We start from the raw sequence: 17,266 nt of genomic DNA, 5'->3' as shown, positions 1-17,266 counted from the left end.
AGCCTGGATACAGCCCTTAGCCGTGGTATATTGGCAATATACCAGAACCCCCTGAGGTGCCTTATTGCTATTAAAAACTGACTACCAACGTAAGGAGAACAGTAAAAATAAATGTTCTGTCATACCATACCCATGGTATACGGTCTGATATACCACTGCTTCCAGCCAATCAGCATTCGGGGCTGAAACCACCCAGTTTATAATAAATATATATATACATACAGTGGGGCAAAAAAGTATTTAGTCAGCCACCAATTGTGCAAGTTCTCCCACTTAAAAAGATGAGAGGCCTGTAATTTTCATCTTATATACACTTCAACTATGACAGACAAAATGAGAAAAAAGATCCAGAAAATCACATTGTAAGATTTTTAATGAATTTATTTGCAAATTATGGTGGAAAATAAGTATATAGAATACTGCGATAGCTACTCATCCTGGTGTATCCTCTCCGACTGTTATCTTTTCGTTTTCAAGCTGAAAGCTTTTTCTGGCTAGAAAGCACTGATGCCTTCAGACATAGTGGACATATTGGAAACCATGCTACTACTGTCTTTGTTTCCAGGCCAAGCTGTCCTGCGCAGTCCTGAGCCGATCACCCGTGGCCAGTGGCACCGCGTGGAAGCCGGGCGCCTCGACAAGGACGGCTCTCTGACGGTTGACGGTGGCCGGGAGGTCAGGAGGTCGTCACCTGGCAAGGCCCAGGGCCTGAACATCCACACCCCCATGTACCTGGGAGGAGTCCCCAACTTTGAGATCGTACCCAAGACCCTTAACATCAGTGATATGTTTTATGGATGCGTTGGAGAGGTGCGCTCAACACACACACACACACACACACACACACACACACACACACACACACACACACACACACAGAGAGTGAGAGGGACACGTGAGGATTCATGATTCCCTTTATTACCATTCATAATCACTAATGTCATGTTTATAATCACCTTAGTACCACCAATGTCACTTCAGATATCCAGTCACAGACCAGTCACAGAATATACAATAGAGGGGGAAAAACAAAATGTATTTTCCCTGTCAATTTGACTTGACAGGACCTTTAACCTCTACCATGTGTATTGTCCCTTGTCCAGGTGTCCATCAATGGTAAGAAGGTGGACCTGTCCTACAGCTTCACAGAGAGCATGGCCATCGTCCAGTGTACGGACAACAGTCCCTGTGACCGCAACCCATGTCTGAACGGGGCGAGATGCATGCCCACTGCTGAGTATGAATACCAGTGTCTCTGCAAGGATGGCTTCGAGGGTGAGTCCATTGTAAATGTTAAATGACGTACAATCTATGGGACTTCAGTTTGGATCGAGCTATATGCCATAGATTGATTTAAGAATTGGTATTCAATAACCCTATCCTATTCTGATAATATTGACCAAATCAATTGTATTTTTCACATGCTTTGTGAACAACATGTGTAGACTTACGGGCCCTCCAAACAATGCAGAGATAATTGTTATTTATTATAATAGAAAGGTAATAACACAATAAATACAGTGATAACTTGGTTATATACACGGGGTACCAGTGAAGGAATACGTCGATATGAAGGAATACGAGGTAACTGAGGTAGATGCACTACAAGACCAGAAGTATGTGGACACCTGCTTGTTGTGCGTCTCATTCCAAAATTATGGCCATTAATATGGAGTTGGTCCCCCCCTTTGCTGCTATAACAGCTTTCCATTAGGAGTCGAAACTAGAGGACGACCGATTAATCGGAATGGCCGATTAATTAGGGCCGATTTCGAGTTTCAATAACAATCGGAATCGGCATTTTTGGACACCGATCATGGCCGAATACATTGCACTCCACGAGGAGACTGCGAGTGCTGCAAGGAGCCAAGGTAAGGTGCTAGCTAGCATTAAACATATATTATAAAGAACAATCAATCTTAACACGATCACTAGTTAACTACACATGGTTGATGATGTTACTAGTTTACCTAGCTTGTCCTACGTTGCCTATAATCGATGCGGTGCCTGTTAATTTATCATTGAATCGTAGCTTACTTGGCCAAACGGGTGATTTAACAGGCGCATTCGCGAAAAAAGCACTGTCATTGCACCAATGTGTACCTAAACATCAACGCCTTTCTTAAAATCATTACCCAAGTATATATTTTTTAACCTACATATTTAGTTAATATTGCCTGCTAACATAAATGTATTTTAACTATGGAAATTGTGTCACTTCTCTTGCGTTCTGTGCAACAGAGTCAGGGTATATGCAGCAGTTTGGGCCGCCTGGTTCGTTGCGAACTGTGAAGACTATTTCTCCCTAACAAAGACAGCCAACTTCGCCAAACGGGGGATGATTTAACATAAGCGCTATGCGAAAAAAGCACAATCGTTGCACGAATGTGCCTAACCATAAACATCAATGCCTTTCTTAAAATCAATACACAGAAGTATATTTTTCTTAAACCTGCATATTTAGTTAAAAGAAATCCAGGTTAGCAGGCAATATTAACTAGGGAAATTGTGTCACTTCTCTTGTGTTCATTGCACGCAGAGTCAGGGTATATGCAACAGTTTGGGCCGCCTGGCTCGTTGCGAACTAATTTGCCAGAATTTTACGCAATTATGACATTACATTGAAGGTTGTGCAATGTAACAGGAATATTTAGACTTAATGATGCCACCTGTTAGATAAAATACGGAACGGTTCCGTATTTCACTGAAAGAATAAACGTTTTGTTTCCGAAATGATCGTTTCCGGATTCGACCATATTAATGACCTAAGGCTCGTATTTCTGTGTGTTATTATGTTATAATTAAGCTTATGATTTGATACAGCAGTCTGACTGAGCGGTGGTAGGCAGCAGCAGGCTCCTAAGCATTCATTCACACAGCACTTGAGTGCATTTGCCAGCAACTCTTCGCTGTGCTTCAAGCATTAAGCTGTTTATGACGTCAAGCCTATCAACTCCCGAGATTAGGCTGGTGTAACCGATGTGAAATGGCTAGCTAGTTAGCGGGGTGTGCGCTAATAGCGTTTCAATCGGTGACGTCACTCGCTCTGAGACCTTGACCTTACTTCGAGGGTGGCTGTTGTCGATGTGTTCCTGGTTCGAGCCCAGGTAGGGGCGAGGAGAGGGACGGAAGCTATATGGTTACACTGACAATACTATAGTGCCTATAAGAACATCCAATAGTCAAAGGTATATGAAATACAAATGGGATAGAGAGAAATTCTCCTATAATAACTACAACCTAAAACTTCTTACCTGGGAATATTGAAGACTCATGTTAAATGGAACCACCAGCTTTCATATGTTCTGATCAAGGAACTTTAACGTTAGCTTTTTTACATGGCACATATTGCACTTTCTTTTCCAACACTTTGTTTTTGCATTATTTAAACCAAATTGAACATGTTTCATTATTTATTTTAGGCTAAATTGATTTTATTGATGTATTAAGTTAAACTAATTGTTCATTCAGTATTGCTTTAATTGTTATTATTACAAATATTTTTTGGGGTCCTCCAATAATCGGTATTGGCGTTGAAAAATCATAATCGGTCGACCTCTAGTTGAAACATTGCTGCAAGGACTTGCTTTCATTCAGCCACAAGAGCCGGAGTGAGGTCGGACACTGATGTTGGGCGATTAGGCCTGGCTCACAGTCGGCATTCCAATTCATCCCTGGGGTGTTCGATGGAGTTGAGGTTAGGGCTCTGTGCAGGCCAGTCAAGTTCTTCCACGCCGATCGCGACAAACCATTTCTGTATGGACCTCGCATTGTGTGCAGGGGCATTGTCATGCTGAAATGGGAAAGGGCATTCCCCAAACTGTTGCCAGAAAATTCACTGGAACTCAGGGGCCTAACTTGAAAAACAGCCCAAGACCATTATTCCTCCTCCACCAAACTTTACAGTTGGCATTATGCATTGGGGGTGGGAGCGTTCTCCTGGCATCCGCCAAACCCAGATTTGTCCGTCGGATTGCCAGATGGTGAAACGTGACTCACCACTCCAGGGAATGCGTTTCCACTGCTCCAGAGTCCAATGTTAGTGAGCTCTACACCACTCCAGCCAAAGTTTGGCATTGTGCAAGGTGATCTTAGGCTTGTGTGTGGCTGCCCGGCCATGGAAACCCATTTCAAGAAGCTCCCTGCTAACAGTTCTTGTGCTGACGTTGCTTCCAGAGGCAGATTGGAACTCTGCAGTGAATGTTGCCACAAGGACAAGTGATTTTTACGCTCTTCAGCACTCAGCATTCCCCTTCTGTGAGCTTGTGTGGCCTAGCACTTCGCGGCTGAGCCGATGTTGCTCCTAGATGTTTCCGCTTCACAATAACAGCACTTACAGTTGACTGGGGCAGCTCTAGCAGGGCAGAAATTTGACAAATTAACTTGGAAAGGTGGCATCCTATGACGGTGCAACGTTGAAAGTCACTGAGCTCTTCAGTACGGGCCATTTTACTGCCAATGTTTGTCTATGGAGATTGCATGGCTGTGTTCTATTTGATACACCTGTCTGCAAAAAAATATGCACTAATTTCAAGGCGCGTCCACATACTTTTGTATATACAGTACCAGTCAAATCAAGGCAAAGGGTGGCTACTATGAAGAATCTCAAATATAAAATGTATTTTGATTTGTTTAACACTTTTGTGGTTACTACATGATTCCATTCAGCAAACTTAACATGTGTAAATATTTGTATGAACATAACAAGATTCAACAACTGACATAAACTGAACAATTTCCACAGACATGTGACTAACAGAAATGGAATAATGTGTCCCTGAACAAAGGGGGGGTCAAAATCAAAAGTAACAGTCAGTATCTGATGTGGCCACCAGCTGCATTAAGTACTGCAGTGCATCTCCTCCTCATTGACTGCACCAGATTTGCCAGTTCTTGTTGTGAGATGTTACCCCACTCTTCTACCAAGGCACCTGCAAGTTCCCGGACATTTCTGGGGGGAATGGCCCTAGCCCTCACCCTCCGGTCCAACAGGTCCCAGACGTGCTTAATGGGATTGAGATCCGGGCTCTTCGCTGGCCATGGCAGAACACAGACATTCCTGTCTTGCAGGAAATCATGCATGAGCAGTATGGTTGGTGGCATTGTCATGCTGGAGGGTCATGTCAGGATGAGCCTGCAGGAAGGGTACCAAATGACTGAGGAGGATGTCTTCCCTGTAAGGCTCAGCGTTGAGATTGCCTGCAATGACGACAAGCTCAGTCCGATGATACTGTGACACACCGCCCCAGACCATGACGGACCCTCCACCTCCAAATCAATCCCGCTCCAGAGTACAGGCCTCGGTGTAACGCTCATTCCTTCTATGATAAACGTGAATTCAACCATCACCCCTGGTGAGACAAAACCGCGACTTGTCACTGAAGAGCGCTTTTTGCCATTCCTGTCTGGTCCAGCGACGGTGGGTTTGTGTCCATGGGCGACATTGTTGCTGGTGATGTCTGAGGACCTGCCTTACAACAGGCCGACAAGCCCTCAGTCCAGCCTCTCTCAGCTTATTGCGGACAGTCTGAGCACTGATGGAGGGATTGTGCGTTTCTGGTGTAACTCGGGCAGTTGTTGCCATCCTGTACTTGTCCCACATGTGTGATGTTTGGATGTACCGATCCTGTGCAGGTGTTACACGTGGTCTGCCACTGCGAGGATGATCAGCTGTCCGTCCTGTCTCAATGTTGTGCTGTCTTCGGTGTCTCACAGTACGGACATTGCAATTTATTTCCCTGGACACATCTGCAGTCCTCATGCCTCCTTGCAGCATACCTAAGGCACGTTCACACAGATGAGCAGGGAACCTGAGCATCTTTCTTTTGGTGTTTTTCAGAGTCAGTAGAAAGGCCTCTTTAGTGTCTTAACTTTTCATAGCTGAGACCTTAATTGCCTACCGTCTGTAAGCTGTTAGTGTCTTAACGACCGTTCCACAGGTGCATGTTCATTAATTGTTTATGGTTCATTGAACAAGCATGGGAAACAGTGTTTAAACCCTTTACAATGAAGATCTATGAAGTTATTTGGATTTTTACTAATTATCTTTGAAAGACGGGGTCCTGAAAAAGGGACGTTTCTTTTTTTGCTGAGTTTAGTTTTGATATCTTCACTATTATTCTACAATGTAGAAAATAGTCAAACATAAAGAAATCCTGTAATGAGTAGATTTCCAAACTTTTGACTGGTACTGTACATATAGGCAGGGATAAAGTGACTAGGCAACAGGATCAATAATAAAGAGTAGCAGCAGCGTATGTGATGAGAGTCAAGAGTTAGTGCAAAGATGGGTCAGTGCAGATAGTCCAGGTAGCTATTGGTTAACTATTTAGCAAATGGGGTCACTGCAGTGTGTATCTGTCCTCCTAATGCCACTTTGACCCTTCTAACCCCTGTGCCCTCTGCAGGTGAGCGCTGTGAGGTGGTGAGGGACACCTGCCAGAGCAGTGACCAGTGCCAGAATGGAGGCAGCTGTGTGAATGGCCAGTGTGTGTGTCCCGTAGGCTTCAATGGCCCCATCTGTGGACAGAGTAAGTACTGCTCTTATTTTCCTATACACTGGACACAACACAACCATTCCACTATATCTTGGTCCTCTGTTGGGGTCTTGGTGGTCCTTTGAAGCTCAGTTGGTAGAGTATGGCGCTGGCAGTGGCAACATCAGCATAGTGGGTTCAATTCCCAGGACTACCCATACTTAAACATGTACGTGTGACTAAGTCGCTTTGGATAATAGCGTCTGCTAAATGACATCTATTATATTATCTTTTAGTCCTTTGAGATGTAACTTTGTTTTCAAAGAGAATGAGGGAGACCAGCAGAGCGAATGGAACAATTCTGGATAAAAGTATCTGGATAAGGAATTATTATAAACCTTATTAAAACACTTTAATATATTGTATTTTAGTTTTTTACCAATTACTCCAAGAATTGCCCTGTTACCATAAAAGCTGATGTATGGTATAATTGTGAATGATGATTTTGTTTGCAGTGCTGTGTCTTCAGTAACTAGGAGATAAAGAAATGTCTGGAAATCTCTTCACAGCACCACATTAGTTTTAGAATACACCCGTATCATATTGAGCGAGATTGTTACAGTGGCTGGCGAAAGTATTCACCCCTCTCTGCAATTTCTTATTTGTTGCTTTACAACCTGGAATTAAAATATATTTTTTGGGGGGAGGTTTGTATTATTTGATTTACACAACATGCCTACCACTTTGAAGATTCAAAATATTTTTTTACAAAAAAACTGAACTTGAGCATGCATAACTTTTCACCCCCCTCCCCCCAAAGTCAATACTTTGTAGAGACACCTTTTGCAGCAATTACAGCTGCAAGTCTCTTGGGGTATGTCTCTATAAGCTTGGCACATCTAGCCACTGGGATTCTTGCCCATTCTTCAAGGCAAAACTGCTCCAGCTCCTTCAAGTTGGATTGGTTCCGCTGGTGTACAGCAATCTTGAAGTCATACCACAGATTCTCAAGGCATTTAAATGTTTTCCCTTAAACCACTCGAGTGTTGCTTTAGCAGTATACTTAGGGTCATTGTCCTACTGGAAGCTGAACCTCCGTCCCAGTCTCAAATCTCTGGAAGACTGAAACAGGTTTCCCTCAAGAATTTCCCTGTATTTAGCGCCATCCATCATTCCTTCAATTCTGACCAGTTTCCCAGTCCCTGCCGATGGAAAAACATCCCACAGCATGATGCTGCCACCACCATGCTTCACTGTGGGGATGGTGTTCTTGAGGTGATGAGAGGTGTTGGGTTTGCCCCAGACATGGTGTTTTCCTTGATGGCCAAAAAGCTACATTTTTGGCTCATCTGACCAGAATACCATCTTCCATATGTTTGGGGAGTCTCCCACATGCCTTTTGGCGAACACTAAATGTGTCTGCTTATTTTTTTCTTTAAGCAATGGCTTTTTTCTGGCCACCCTTCCGTTACGCCCAGCTCTGGAGTGTACGGCTTAAAGTGGACAGATACTCGAATCTCCACTGGGGAGCTTTGCAGCTCCTTCAGGGTTATCTTTGGTCTCTTTGTTGCTTCTCTGATTCATGCCCTCCTTGCCTGGTCTTGAGTTTTTTGGTGGGCGGCCCTCTCTTGGCAGGTTTGTTGTGGTGCCATATTCTTTACATTTTTTAATAATGGATTTAATGGTGCTCCGTGGGATGTTCGAAGTTAATGGTTTTTTTTATTTTTATAACCTAACCATGATCTGTACTCCAACTGTGTCCCTGATCTGTCTGGAGAGCTCCTTGGTCTTCATGGTGCCGCTTGCTTGGTGGTGCCTCTTGCTTAGTGGTGTTGCAGAATCTGGGGCCTTCCGGAACAGGTGTGTGTGTGTTACTGAAATCATGTGACACTTAGACTACACAGGTAGACTTTATTTAACTAATTGTGACTTCTGAAGGTAATTGGTTGCACCAGATCATATTTAGGGGCATCATAGCAAAGGAGGTGAATACATATGCACGCACCACTTTTCTGTTTTTTATTCTTTCGAATTTTTTGAAACAAGTTATTTTTTTCACTTCACCAATTTGGACTATTTTGTGTATGTCCATTACATGAAATCCAAATAAAAATCAATTTAAATTACAGGTTGTAATGCAACAGAATGGGAAACATGCCAAGGGGGATGAATACTTTTGCAAGGCACTGTATGTCTACTGGTAACTAGCTCTATCCCATAGGACGTTGCGTTAGCTAGACCTCAACCAGACCCCTCGTCTAAGGAATGGTCCCATATGAAGATGATTCTCCACACTCGAACCTCCATAACATGAGACAGTTAGTCTATAGGATCCAGCCGTGCTCTGAAGTGTTGGGTGTCTGAGCCACATGTCTTACCCCTGGCCTCTCATGGTTATATCCCACACACACAGGCCAGGTCTCCAGCTTCGCCGAGGCCCTGTGGAATTTGGAGGGTAGCGGGGGGAATGGTACAGTATCCCTCCCTTCAGTTCTGCCTGACATAACCGTGACTAACCGTCAGGGGCCCCACCGACCGACCTGAGGGCCCTCAAGAGCCCCAGTGGGCCCCTGCCGCCAGCCTAACACACTCAGCAAATCAGAGAAACAAGTCAATTACACAACACGTGTACTGTACTACCAAACCAACACTACACATGTCTGTTCTGTACTCAACTGGTGGCTTGTGGTCCAATCTGTGACATGTTGTGAGAGGGGAATTCTATGTTAAAGGCTAAGTGTACTGTAGCATGCAGATGGATATTACATAATCTTGCAGTTGCGTCTCAGCAGCTTTTGGCCCAGTGACACTTTCTCTTTGTCTTGTTTTGAGATACCTTATAGATTTTAAATGTAGAATTCCCCTTTTTTTCCCCTCTCCTAAACAAGCGTCCTGTCGAGTCTATGACATAATAACCAACCACTCACTGCAACACGAACCTCTGTTCCGTCCTCTGAACTGCCTGTCCAAAACCACAACAAACAACTCCACTACTGCTGTCGGTGGAAACTGACTGTGAAATGCATTTTCTACATATTGGAACTAGGATGTTCGTTGTCAGTTACTAACCACTAAAATTATTTGGATGAAAGTATTATCAGGGGTGTGTTGAAACTCCTGAAGATGATAACATGGAGTATTACATCATCTGGGTCCCCACTGCACTGATATGCCTATCTTTTGACTAGTTTGTGTGTGTGTGTAAGGAATGACATGTACTATGGAGAATGTCATCTGACTGGAGTTTTGTACAGTTTGTCTGTCAATACAGATTCTTCAATCTGCAACATTGGTCTAAAATACTGTACTGTAAGGAATACATGTCAGAAATAGAGCTATTTGAAATGTTAATTCAAATATTGTTCCTAAAGTCAAACAATAAGAAGATGCTCTGTCTTTTCCCCTCTTTCCATGTCTGTCTTCACTCTTGTGTAACTACTGGTGTTTCTAACTGAGCCAGTTGGATGGTTCTATTCAGCCTGCTGCCACCTATGGCAACATACAGGAAACTAAAGGAAACTAAAGTGTTGTGTTTTCTGTTTTTATAGATGCCCCCATTGAGTATGCAGCTCAATTCTATGACAACGGTTACCTTGCTCTTCCCAAGACGATCTTCCCCAGAAGGTGAGACAGAATATCCCAAGTGGGGAAGGAAGCAACTTTATTTAAGCTGTATCAGTTTCCTTCTCTAAAATTGTCACTATTGTAGTGGGGCATTGACGTGGTCTTTGTAGTTTAAAATCTCGGCTCTGTGTGTGTGTTGCAGCGGCCCTGACGCTCCAGAGACCATCGAGATGGAGCTCAAGGTCAACACCTCCTCCAAAGAGGGCCTGATCCTGTGGCAGGGAGTAGTATGTCCTAACCTTTGCCACCGTACCCCACCCCACCACGCAGCACTCCTTATCATCCTTACCATCTAATCACACGTTTACCAATAACCCACTTTCACAAAATGACCTACCTTTTTACACTCACATTAATAATAATACATTTGATGTGTATGAGTAGCTTTTCTAAGACTCAAATGGGTTCGCTTGACATTCAACTGCTCTTTTCTGTTTGGTTATTAATAATGTTTGGCTCTCACTGCTCACTCCTTACTCGTTTCATTGAGATTGATGCAATTTACAGAATGGCTGTCGGTTTGGCATGATTGGCTCTGAGCGAGCCATGTGACAGTCCCAGGTCCAGGCATGGTTTGACAGCACTGTTTTGTTTGCCTGCACTGCATGTTGCCTGGTTGACTCTTTGCCTCTCACACCCGACCCCACTCCCATCTTCCCCAGGAGCCCTTTAATGGCGCTAGCCATTTCCGCAGGATGCATGCTAGTAAAAAGGTATCCACCTCACCAAAACACCTGGTAAATATGGTATATTTCAGGATATGTACTTCACAGCAGGTTGGTGGCACCTTAATTGGGGAGGACGGGCTCACAGTAATGGCTGGAATGGAATAAATGGCTTGATAATCAAACACAATGTTTCCGTGTGTTTTGATATCATTCACTTAATTCCAGCCATTATTATGAGCTGTCCTGCCACTCCGCAGCCTCCTGTGATGTACTTCATGTATAGATGTATTGTGAGAATTTGACACTTGCACTACTAATGGACGACATGTTTTGAAATGTACAACAATCTGGATAAGGCTACTTGGCTTTCGTTGTCTCTGGCTGGAGCAGCCTACCACTTTTAGCTATCAATTCAATCAATCTTTAACAATGTACTATAATATGCACCATCGCTGTGGCAGCTTCAATGCTTATTGTTATGTTGCATGTAACTTAGCTTGTACTGTACTACCAAAAGGAGCTTGATTCAGGTTTGTGATCAAAGCTTGAATAGGTATAAAAAAAATATATGTATGTATCTTCTACAATACAGGTAACTCCACAAGTCTTAATAACAGAGAATATGTGCACTCAGTAAATAAATAAAAATCCATTATGGTTTTAATATATCAATATACTGTCATAACATACATATATGTGTCACCTAAACAACTTTATTTCCAGGAGCTTGGAGATCAAGGAAAGGGCAAGGACTTTATAAGTCTTGGTCTGCAAAACGGACACTTAGTCTTCAGGTAAGAAAGCATCACTGTCATGACTGTTTTTCTTTTTGATAATTGTGGTTGCATAAGGAATATGCCATGCTTACGGTTCGTATATAACTGATTGCCAAAGTGTTTACACCAGTCCTAAGTAAGCACATAGTTGCTCATTCTCCTGTATGTCGTCCTACTGTAGTAGTAATGCTACTGTTGCATGTTCCCTGTCTGTCCACAGCTACCAGCTGGGCAGTGGAGAGTCTCAGATACAGTCCAGAGAGCCCATCAATGATGGCAGATGGCACAAGGTCACTGCCGTGAGGTAATGTACCATACGTGACCTTCCACTCGTGTTCTGTTACACCTCCTATTATCAGTACCTCCGGGATTCCACCATTCTGCAATCTCAATTTTTTGGGGGGGATTAATCAACAATTCCCTGCATATTATACGAGGGCTTGCATATTTGACCAATCACCGCACTATTTCCACTTAAAACAGTGAAATCATCGCATTATTATCGAATTAAACTGAGCCATTCCCACAGTACAAAAAGAGGGCTCACAATTTCAACCCAATCACCCCACATTTACCTCATAAATGGTTCAATCAAGCCAGATGTCAACATTTTCCCTCGTCAGCACATTTTCATGACAAATGTTGCCATGCAAAATCTGAATTGCTTCAGCAAAATCAAGCATTTTTTGCCTGCAAATATCACCAAAACTCCTGGAGGGACTGTCTTTTTTTTACCTTTTATTTTTCACCTCCACAGTGCCTTTAAAAATGTATTTCTCATGTCACTGATGGATCTATTTTGAATCGATTTTTGGTCGGGGTGTATTTTCTCAATGAATGGACTCTGCTTTGTGACAAAGTGTCTTGATCATACGAGTAAGGGAAGTTTTCTTCTGTGTGATCAGAACTGGTAAACAGGGATATATTCAGGTAGACGGAGCAGCCATTCAACGAGGACAATCACAAGGCAAAAGCATCATGGTGAACACCAAAGGCAACGTATACCTGGGTACGTCTCCTTCCTGTTGGGAAAATCTCAAGTATTATATTTCAGTCTCCAAAGAGTAGAGAAATACAGTACCTTAAATATCCTGTTGGAAATGTGAACTTTACCCTTTCCCAAAGTGTCTAAATATCCATAGGTAGTGTCCAAAATCAATAGGGAAATGACTGACTAAAAGAGGTGATATTATGTCTTCTCTAAGGACATGCACTGTGTGTGTGCGCTCATGTGTCTCTGTTTGTTACAGGGGGAGCCCCAGATATATCTGCGATGACGGGAGGGAAGTTCTCCTCGGGGCTCACAGGCTGTGTGAGGAACCTGTCTCTGATGAACGCCCGGCCGGGAGATCAGCCAGCCAGACCCATCGAGCTGCAGGCCGCCGCAGAGAATGGCATCAACGTTGGGCGCTGCTCCTCATAGACCTATAGCAGCCCCCCCCACACACACACACACCCAGAGACTATGGAGACAAGATTCAATCAGACTCAGAGAGACTTGCCCACATACATACATACAGTCACTTTGAAAAAAAAACATGGTGCTTTGCTGCTACCAAAAACAAAGCTACTCAACAAAATTATATTTTGCTCTCTGTGCATTGAACCAAAAAAAAAGTGAACAAATACTAACAAGTCTTCACTTGCTTAGCGCTGTATTCTCAATGAAGGACACAGGAGATCCAGTACAGTTTTCATACTCCCAGCAGTAGCTTTTAGTCATGAGAAAGAGTCAAATGCCATAGGCCTTCTACAATGGATCAGATCCTATGGAGTTGGAGATGTTTTTACAGCACTGAATTTTTATTTCTATACATATAAATATATATTATATATTTGTGGGGGGAACATGCAAACTAACCATAACTGCTCTCTGTCCTAGAGTTGATTTTGGGTTCTAATATTGTGTGTGTCCAGGGCTTTTTTTTATAGGGCCTAGTTGTGTTAATACTTGCAGACATTAAAGCCTTCTTTCTTCACTTCTGTAGGGGAAATGTAGCGGTGAGCTTGCTTACAGACGTGTTACGCTATTGGGGGAGGGGTCATGGCACAAAGCATCATCAAGACACATCTCAGGGGAGGACAGGATTTTAAAAACAGGCAGAACGCTATTAGAAGTACTCGTGCTTTTCCATTCTACCAAATCGTTTCTGAACTGTTTCTGAAATCACTTGCCTTCCCACACCTAGCATGGTTGCCATTTTTTGTCTGTAAAACATTTTTTTTTTTTTTTACTTGGTGCTATTAAGTTTGACATGGAAATACGGCCCACTAGCGGTTATTTGTCTGTCTCCTTATAATAATGTAGTACATGTGTTTCTTCATTTCTACATTTGAAAGAATATCAGTGTAAAACACATGCTACACGTGCCTACTTTATTTCACCTCTCCTGAGGTTGGGGAGGTTGTGGTGTTCTCCAGATATGCATGAGATCTGAGGTTTGTTTTAGTATTAGCTGAAATCGTCTTCGTTTAAGTGTCTCCTCCGACGTCCTATTTGATTGAGTAGATCTCCAAAAGACGTCAAGGTGTTTTAAAGAATTAATGGCGATTTGTATTGTGTTTTTTAAAATTATGACTGGCTCTGAGAATTCTAAGACATTTTGTCATTTTACTTCTGCTGTCAGCCATGTGGCAACTATCTGCCAGTCAGGTAAAATATCAGTTTAGTCTGGGTGTGTGTGAGTGGCTACATGTGTACTTATAAGTTCAGTATGTATGTATTGCCCCTCACCCACCCCCCCCTCTTTAAACCTCTATAAGATGTTTGTGTATGAACTGTATATGTGTACTGAAAGCGAGTGTGTACTGTTACTGTATGTGTGTGTGTGTGTGTGTGTGTGTGTGTGTGTGTGTGTGTGTGTGTGTGTGTGTGTGTGTGTGTGTGTGTGTGTGTGTGTGTGTGTGTGTGTGTGTGTGTGTGTGTGTGTGTGTGTGTGTGTGTGTGTGTACTGAATGTGAGTCTCGACCATCTAAATCCTCAGGAGGGTCACCGCAGATCTGCCTCAAGATGCTCCTCAGTCAGTTTCAGGTTCAGTAGCAACTAGCCCTGGTTACAGTCTTCTAGAAACTAACAAGTCTGATATTGAACTCTTTAACAGCTGCATCATTTTGTTAGCTGTTGTGCCTAACACTGTATGGAAGCACATTCATGCCAAAATCATTTCTTATTGGGGTAGACATATTGGAGGGGGACTAACGGACACACATCAGTCAGAGTCAATTACTTTAGGAGAAAGCAGTTGCAACCTCCCTGGTGGGGTGCTAGCAAGCTGTGACCTATGTAGCTCCAATGAGCATGCTCGCCCACACTGGTTTACCTCTTGACAAATACGGCATCAAAATTCACATCATGAGGTTCACAAACTTTTCACTTTTTGTAATCTTAAGATTATGTTGATTAATATTCTGAAAATGAGCACCATCAGTTAACTTAAAGTTGCTTCATTTTTATTTATATTTGTCTCTTTAAAAAAATGTTTTATCTTCATTTCAGGCTTGATTCTGCTGTTGTAGAGCAATCAGAAAAGCTTGCCATAATTTTCTTGGGTTATTGTGTATTGCCTCCCCATCCCCCTGTTCCCTTCATGTTTGTTTTTAATACCTTTCCTCCATGAGTTTCTTGCCCCCCCTGGCGTTCCCACCATGACCCCTCAGTCCATACAGTCTCAGTGGAGTGTCTGTGCAACAACTGTGATAACCAACAGTAATATCAGCCTGAGAAGGGGTTGTCAACTGGTTTGTGCTAGAGCTAAATGGATGTGTACTTTGTATTTCTACATCTACAGTTGAAGTCGGAAGTTTACATATACTTAGATTATTTCACTTATAATTCACTGTATCACAATTCCAGTGGGTCAGAAGTTTACACTAAGTTGACTGTCCCTTTAAACAGCTTGGAAGATTCCAGAAAATTATGTAATGGCTTTAGAAGCTTCTGATAGGCTAATTGACATAATTTGAGTCAATTGGAGGTGTACGTGTGGATGTATTTCAAGGCCTACATTCAAACACGGTGCCTCTTTGCTTGACATCATGGGAAAATCCAAATAAATCAGCCAAGACCTCAGAAAAACAATTGTAGACCTCCACAAGTCTGGTTCATCCTTGGGAGCAATTTCCAAATGCCTGAAGGTACCACATTCATCAGTACAAACAATAGTACGCAAGTATAAACACTATGGGACCACGCAGCTGTCATACCGCTCAGGAAGGAGACGCGTTTGGTCTCCTAGAGATGAACGTACTTTGGTGTGAAAAGTGCAAATCAACCTTGTGAAGATTCTGGAGGAAACGGGTACAAAAGTATCTATATCCACAGTAAACAAGCCCTATATCGACATAACCTGAAAGTCCGCTCAGCAAGGAAGAAGCCACTGCTCCAAAACCGCCATAAAAATGCCAGACTAAGATCATACTTTTTGGAGAAATGTCCTCTGGTCTGATGAAACAAAAATAGAACTGTTTGGCCATAATGACATTCGGTATGTTTGGAGGAAAAATGGGGAGGCTTGTAAGCCGAAGAACAACATCCCAACTTTGAAGCACGGGGGTGGCAGCATCATGTTGTGGGGTTGCTTTGCTGCAGGAGGGAATGGTGCACTTCACAAAATAGATGGCATCATGACGATGGAAAATTATGTGGCTATATTGAAGCAATATCTCAAGACATCAGTTAAAGTTTGGTCGCAAATGAGTCTTCCAAATGGACATTGACCCCAAGCATACTTCCAAAGTTGTGGCAAAATGGCTTATGGACAACAAAGTCAAGGTATTGGAGTGGCCATCACAAAGCCTGACCTCAATCCTATAGAACATTTGTGGTCAGGCAGAACTGAAAAAGCGTGTACGAGCAAGGAGGCCTACAAGCCTGACTCTGTTACACCAGCTCTGTCAGGAGGAATGGACCAAAATTCACCCAACCTATTGTGTAAGGCTACCCGAAACATTTGACCCAGGTTAAACAATTTAAAGACAACGCTACCAAATACTAATTGAGTGTATATAAACTTTCTGACCCACTGGGAATGTGATGAAAGAAATAAAAGCTGAAATTAATCATTCTCTCTACTATTATTGTGACCTTTCACATTCTTAAAATAAAGTGGTGATCCTAACTGACCTAAGACAGGGCATTTCTACTAGAATTAAATGTCAGGAATTGTGAAAAACTGAGTTTAAATGATTTTGGCTAAGGTGTATGTAAACTTCTGACTTCAACTGTATATACAGTATGGCTCTGCATTGGGCTATCCGATTAGATTACAAAATTGAAGATTAGGCTAAACTACTGTATGTTACACTCTTTGATTGTGTTACCATTACTCATTGGGACATGTTAGTGTGTTAATTGCGCGGAGTTGTGGCCAAAACACAGCATAAACACAGATGAGAAACTGTCACACAAATCATGAATACATTGAAAGCCCTATATGTGTGGTCTTAAACATAAGATATACCTGGGTATGAATGATGTACTGATTATTTATGAAGTAAATATGGGCGCTTTCATTATTGATGAAGATATTATTTAACCTTTTTTGAAATGGTTAATATTGTCTGTTTCATTTTTAGATTAAAGGCAAATGTTGAAAAAGAGTCACAACATTCTAGTGAATGGAAGTGTACTACACAATGTTATTGTCCATTGGATGATAATGCTCGTGTTCCTGACCTTCCCAAGGGTTTCTTTATTAAAACAACATTCATGTGCTATTTATAA

At 42.5% G+C, this 17,266-nt stretch overlaps 1 protein-coding gene across 12 annotated transcripts in view; it reads left to right on the top strand.

Annotated features, from left to right (window-relative positions):
- LOC118359984 (basement membrane-specific heparan sulfate proteoglycan core protein-like) overlaps positions 1-17,266 on the top strand; it is a 154,600-nt gene extending 137,334 nt beyond the window's left edge. For 8 of the 12 annotated variants that reach the window (XM_035738966.2, XM_035738954.2, XM_035738960.2 and 5 more), the window contains 11 exons: positions 566-810; positions 1,104-1,275; positions 6,408-6,530; positions 8,890-8,946; positions 10,025-10,100; positions 10,243-10,327; positions 10,763-10,837; positions 11,492-11,562; positions 11,765-11,848; positions 12,450-12,553; positions 12,795-17,266. In XM_035738966.2, the coding sequence (XP_035594859.1) occupies positions 566-810; positions 1,104-1,275; positions 6,408-6,530; positions 8,890-8,946; positions 10,025-10,100; positions 10,243-10,327; positions 10,763-10,837; positions 11,492-11,562; positions 11,765-11,848; positions 12,450-12,553; positions 12,795-12,967 (1,265 nt within the window). In that variant the 3' untranslated portion in view covers positions 12,968-17,266. The remainder of the gene's footprint in view (positions 1-565; positions 811-1,103; positions 1,276-6,407; positions 6,531-8,889; positions 8,947-10,024; positions 10,101-10,242; positions 10,328-10,762; positions 10,838-11,491; positions 11,563-11,764; positions 11,849-12,449; positions 12,554-12,794) is intronic. The other 4 variants (XM_035738963.2, XM_035738961.2, XM_035738957.2 and 1 more) reach the window with 3 other exon arrangements.

Source organism: Oncorhynchus keta, chromosome 27, assembly GCF_023373465.1.
Source record: "Oncorhynchus keta strain PuntledgeMale-10-30-2019 chromosome 27, Oket_V2, whole genome shotgun sequence".
NCBI classification, from domain to species: domain Eukaryota; kingdom Metazoa; phylum Chordata; class Actinopteri; order Salmoniformes; family Salmonidae; genus Oncorhynchus; species Oncorhynchus keta.
The sequence above is the reverse complement of the archived record's forward strand: the minus strand, read 5'-3'. Positions and strand labels throughout refer to the sequence as shown.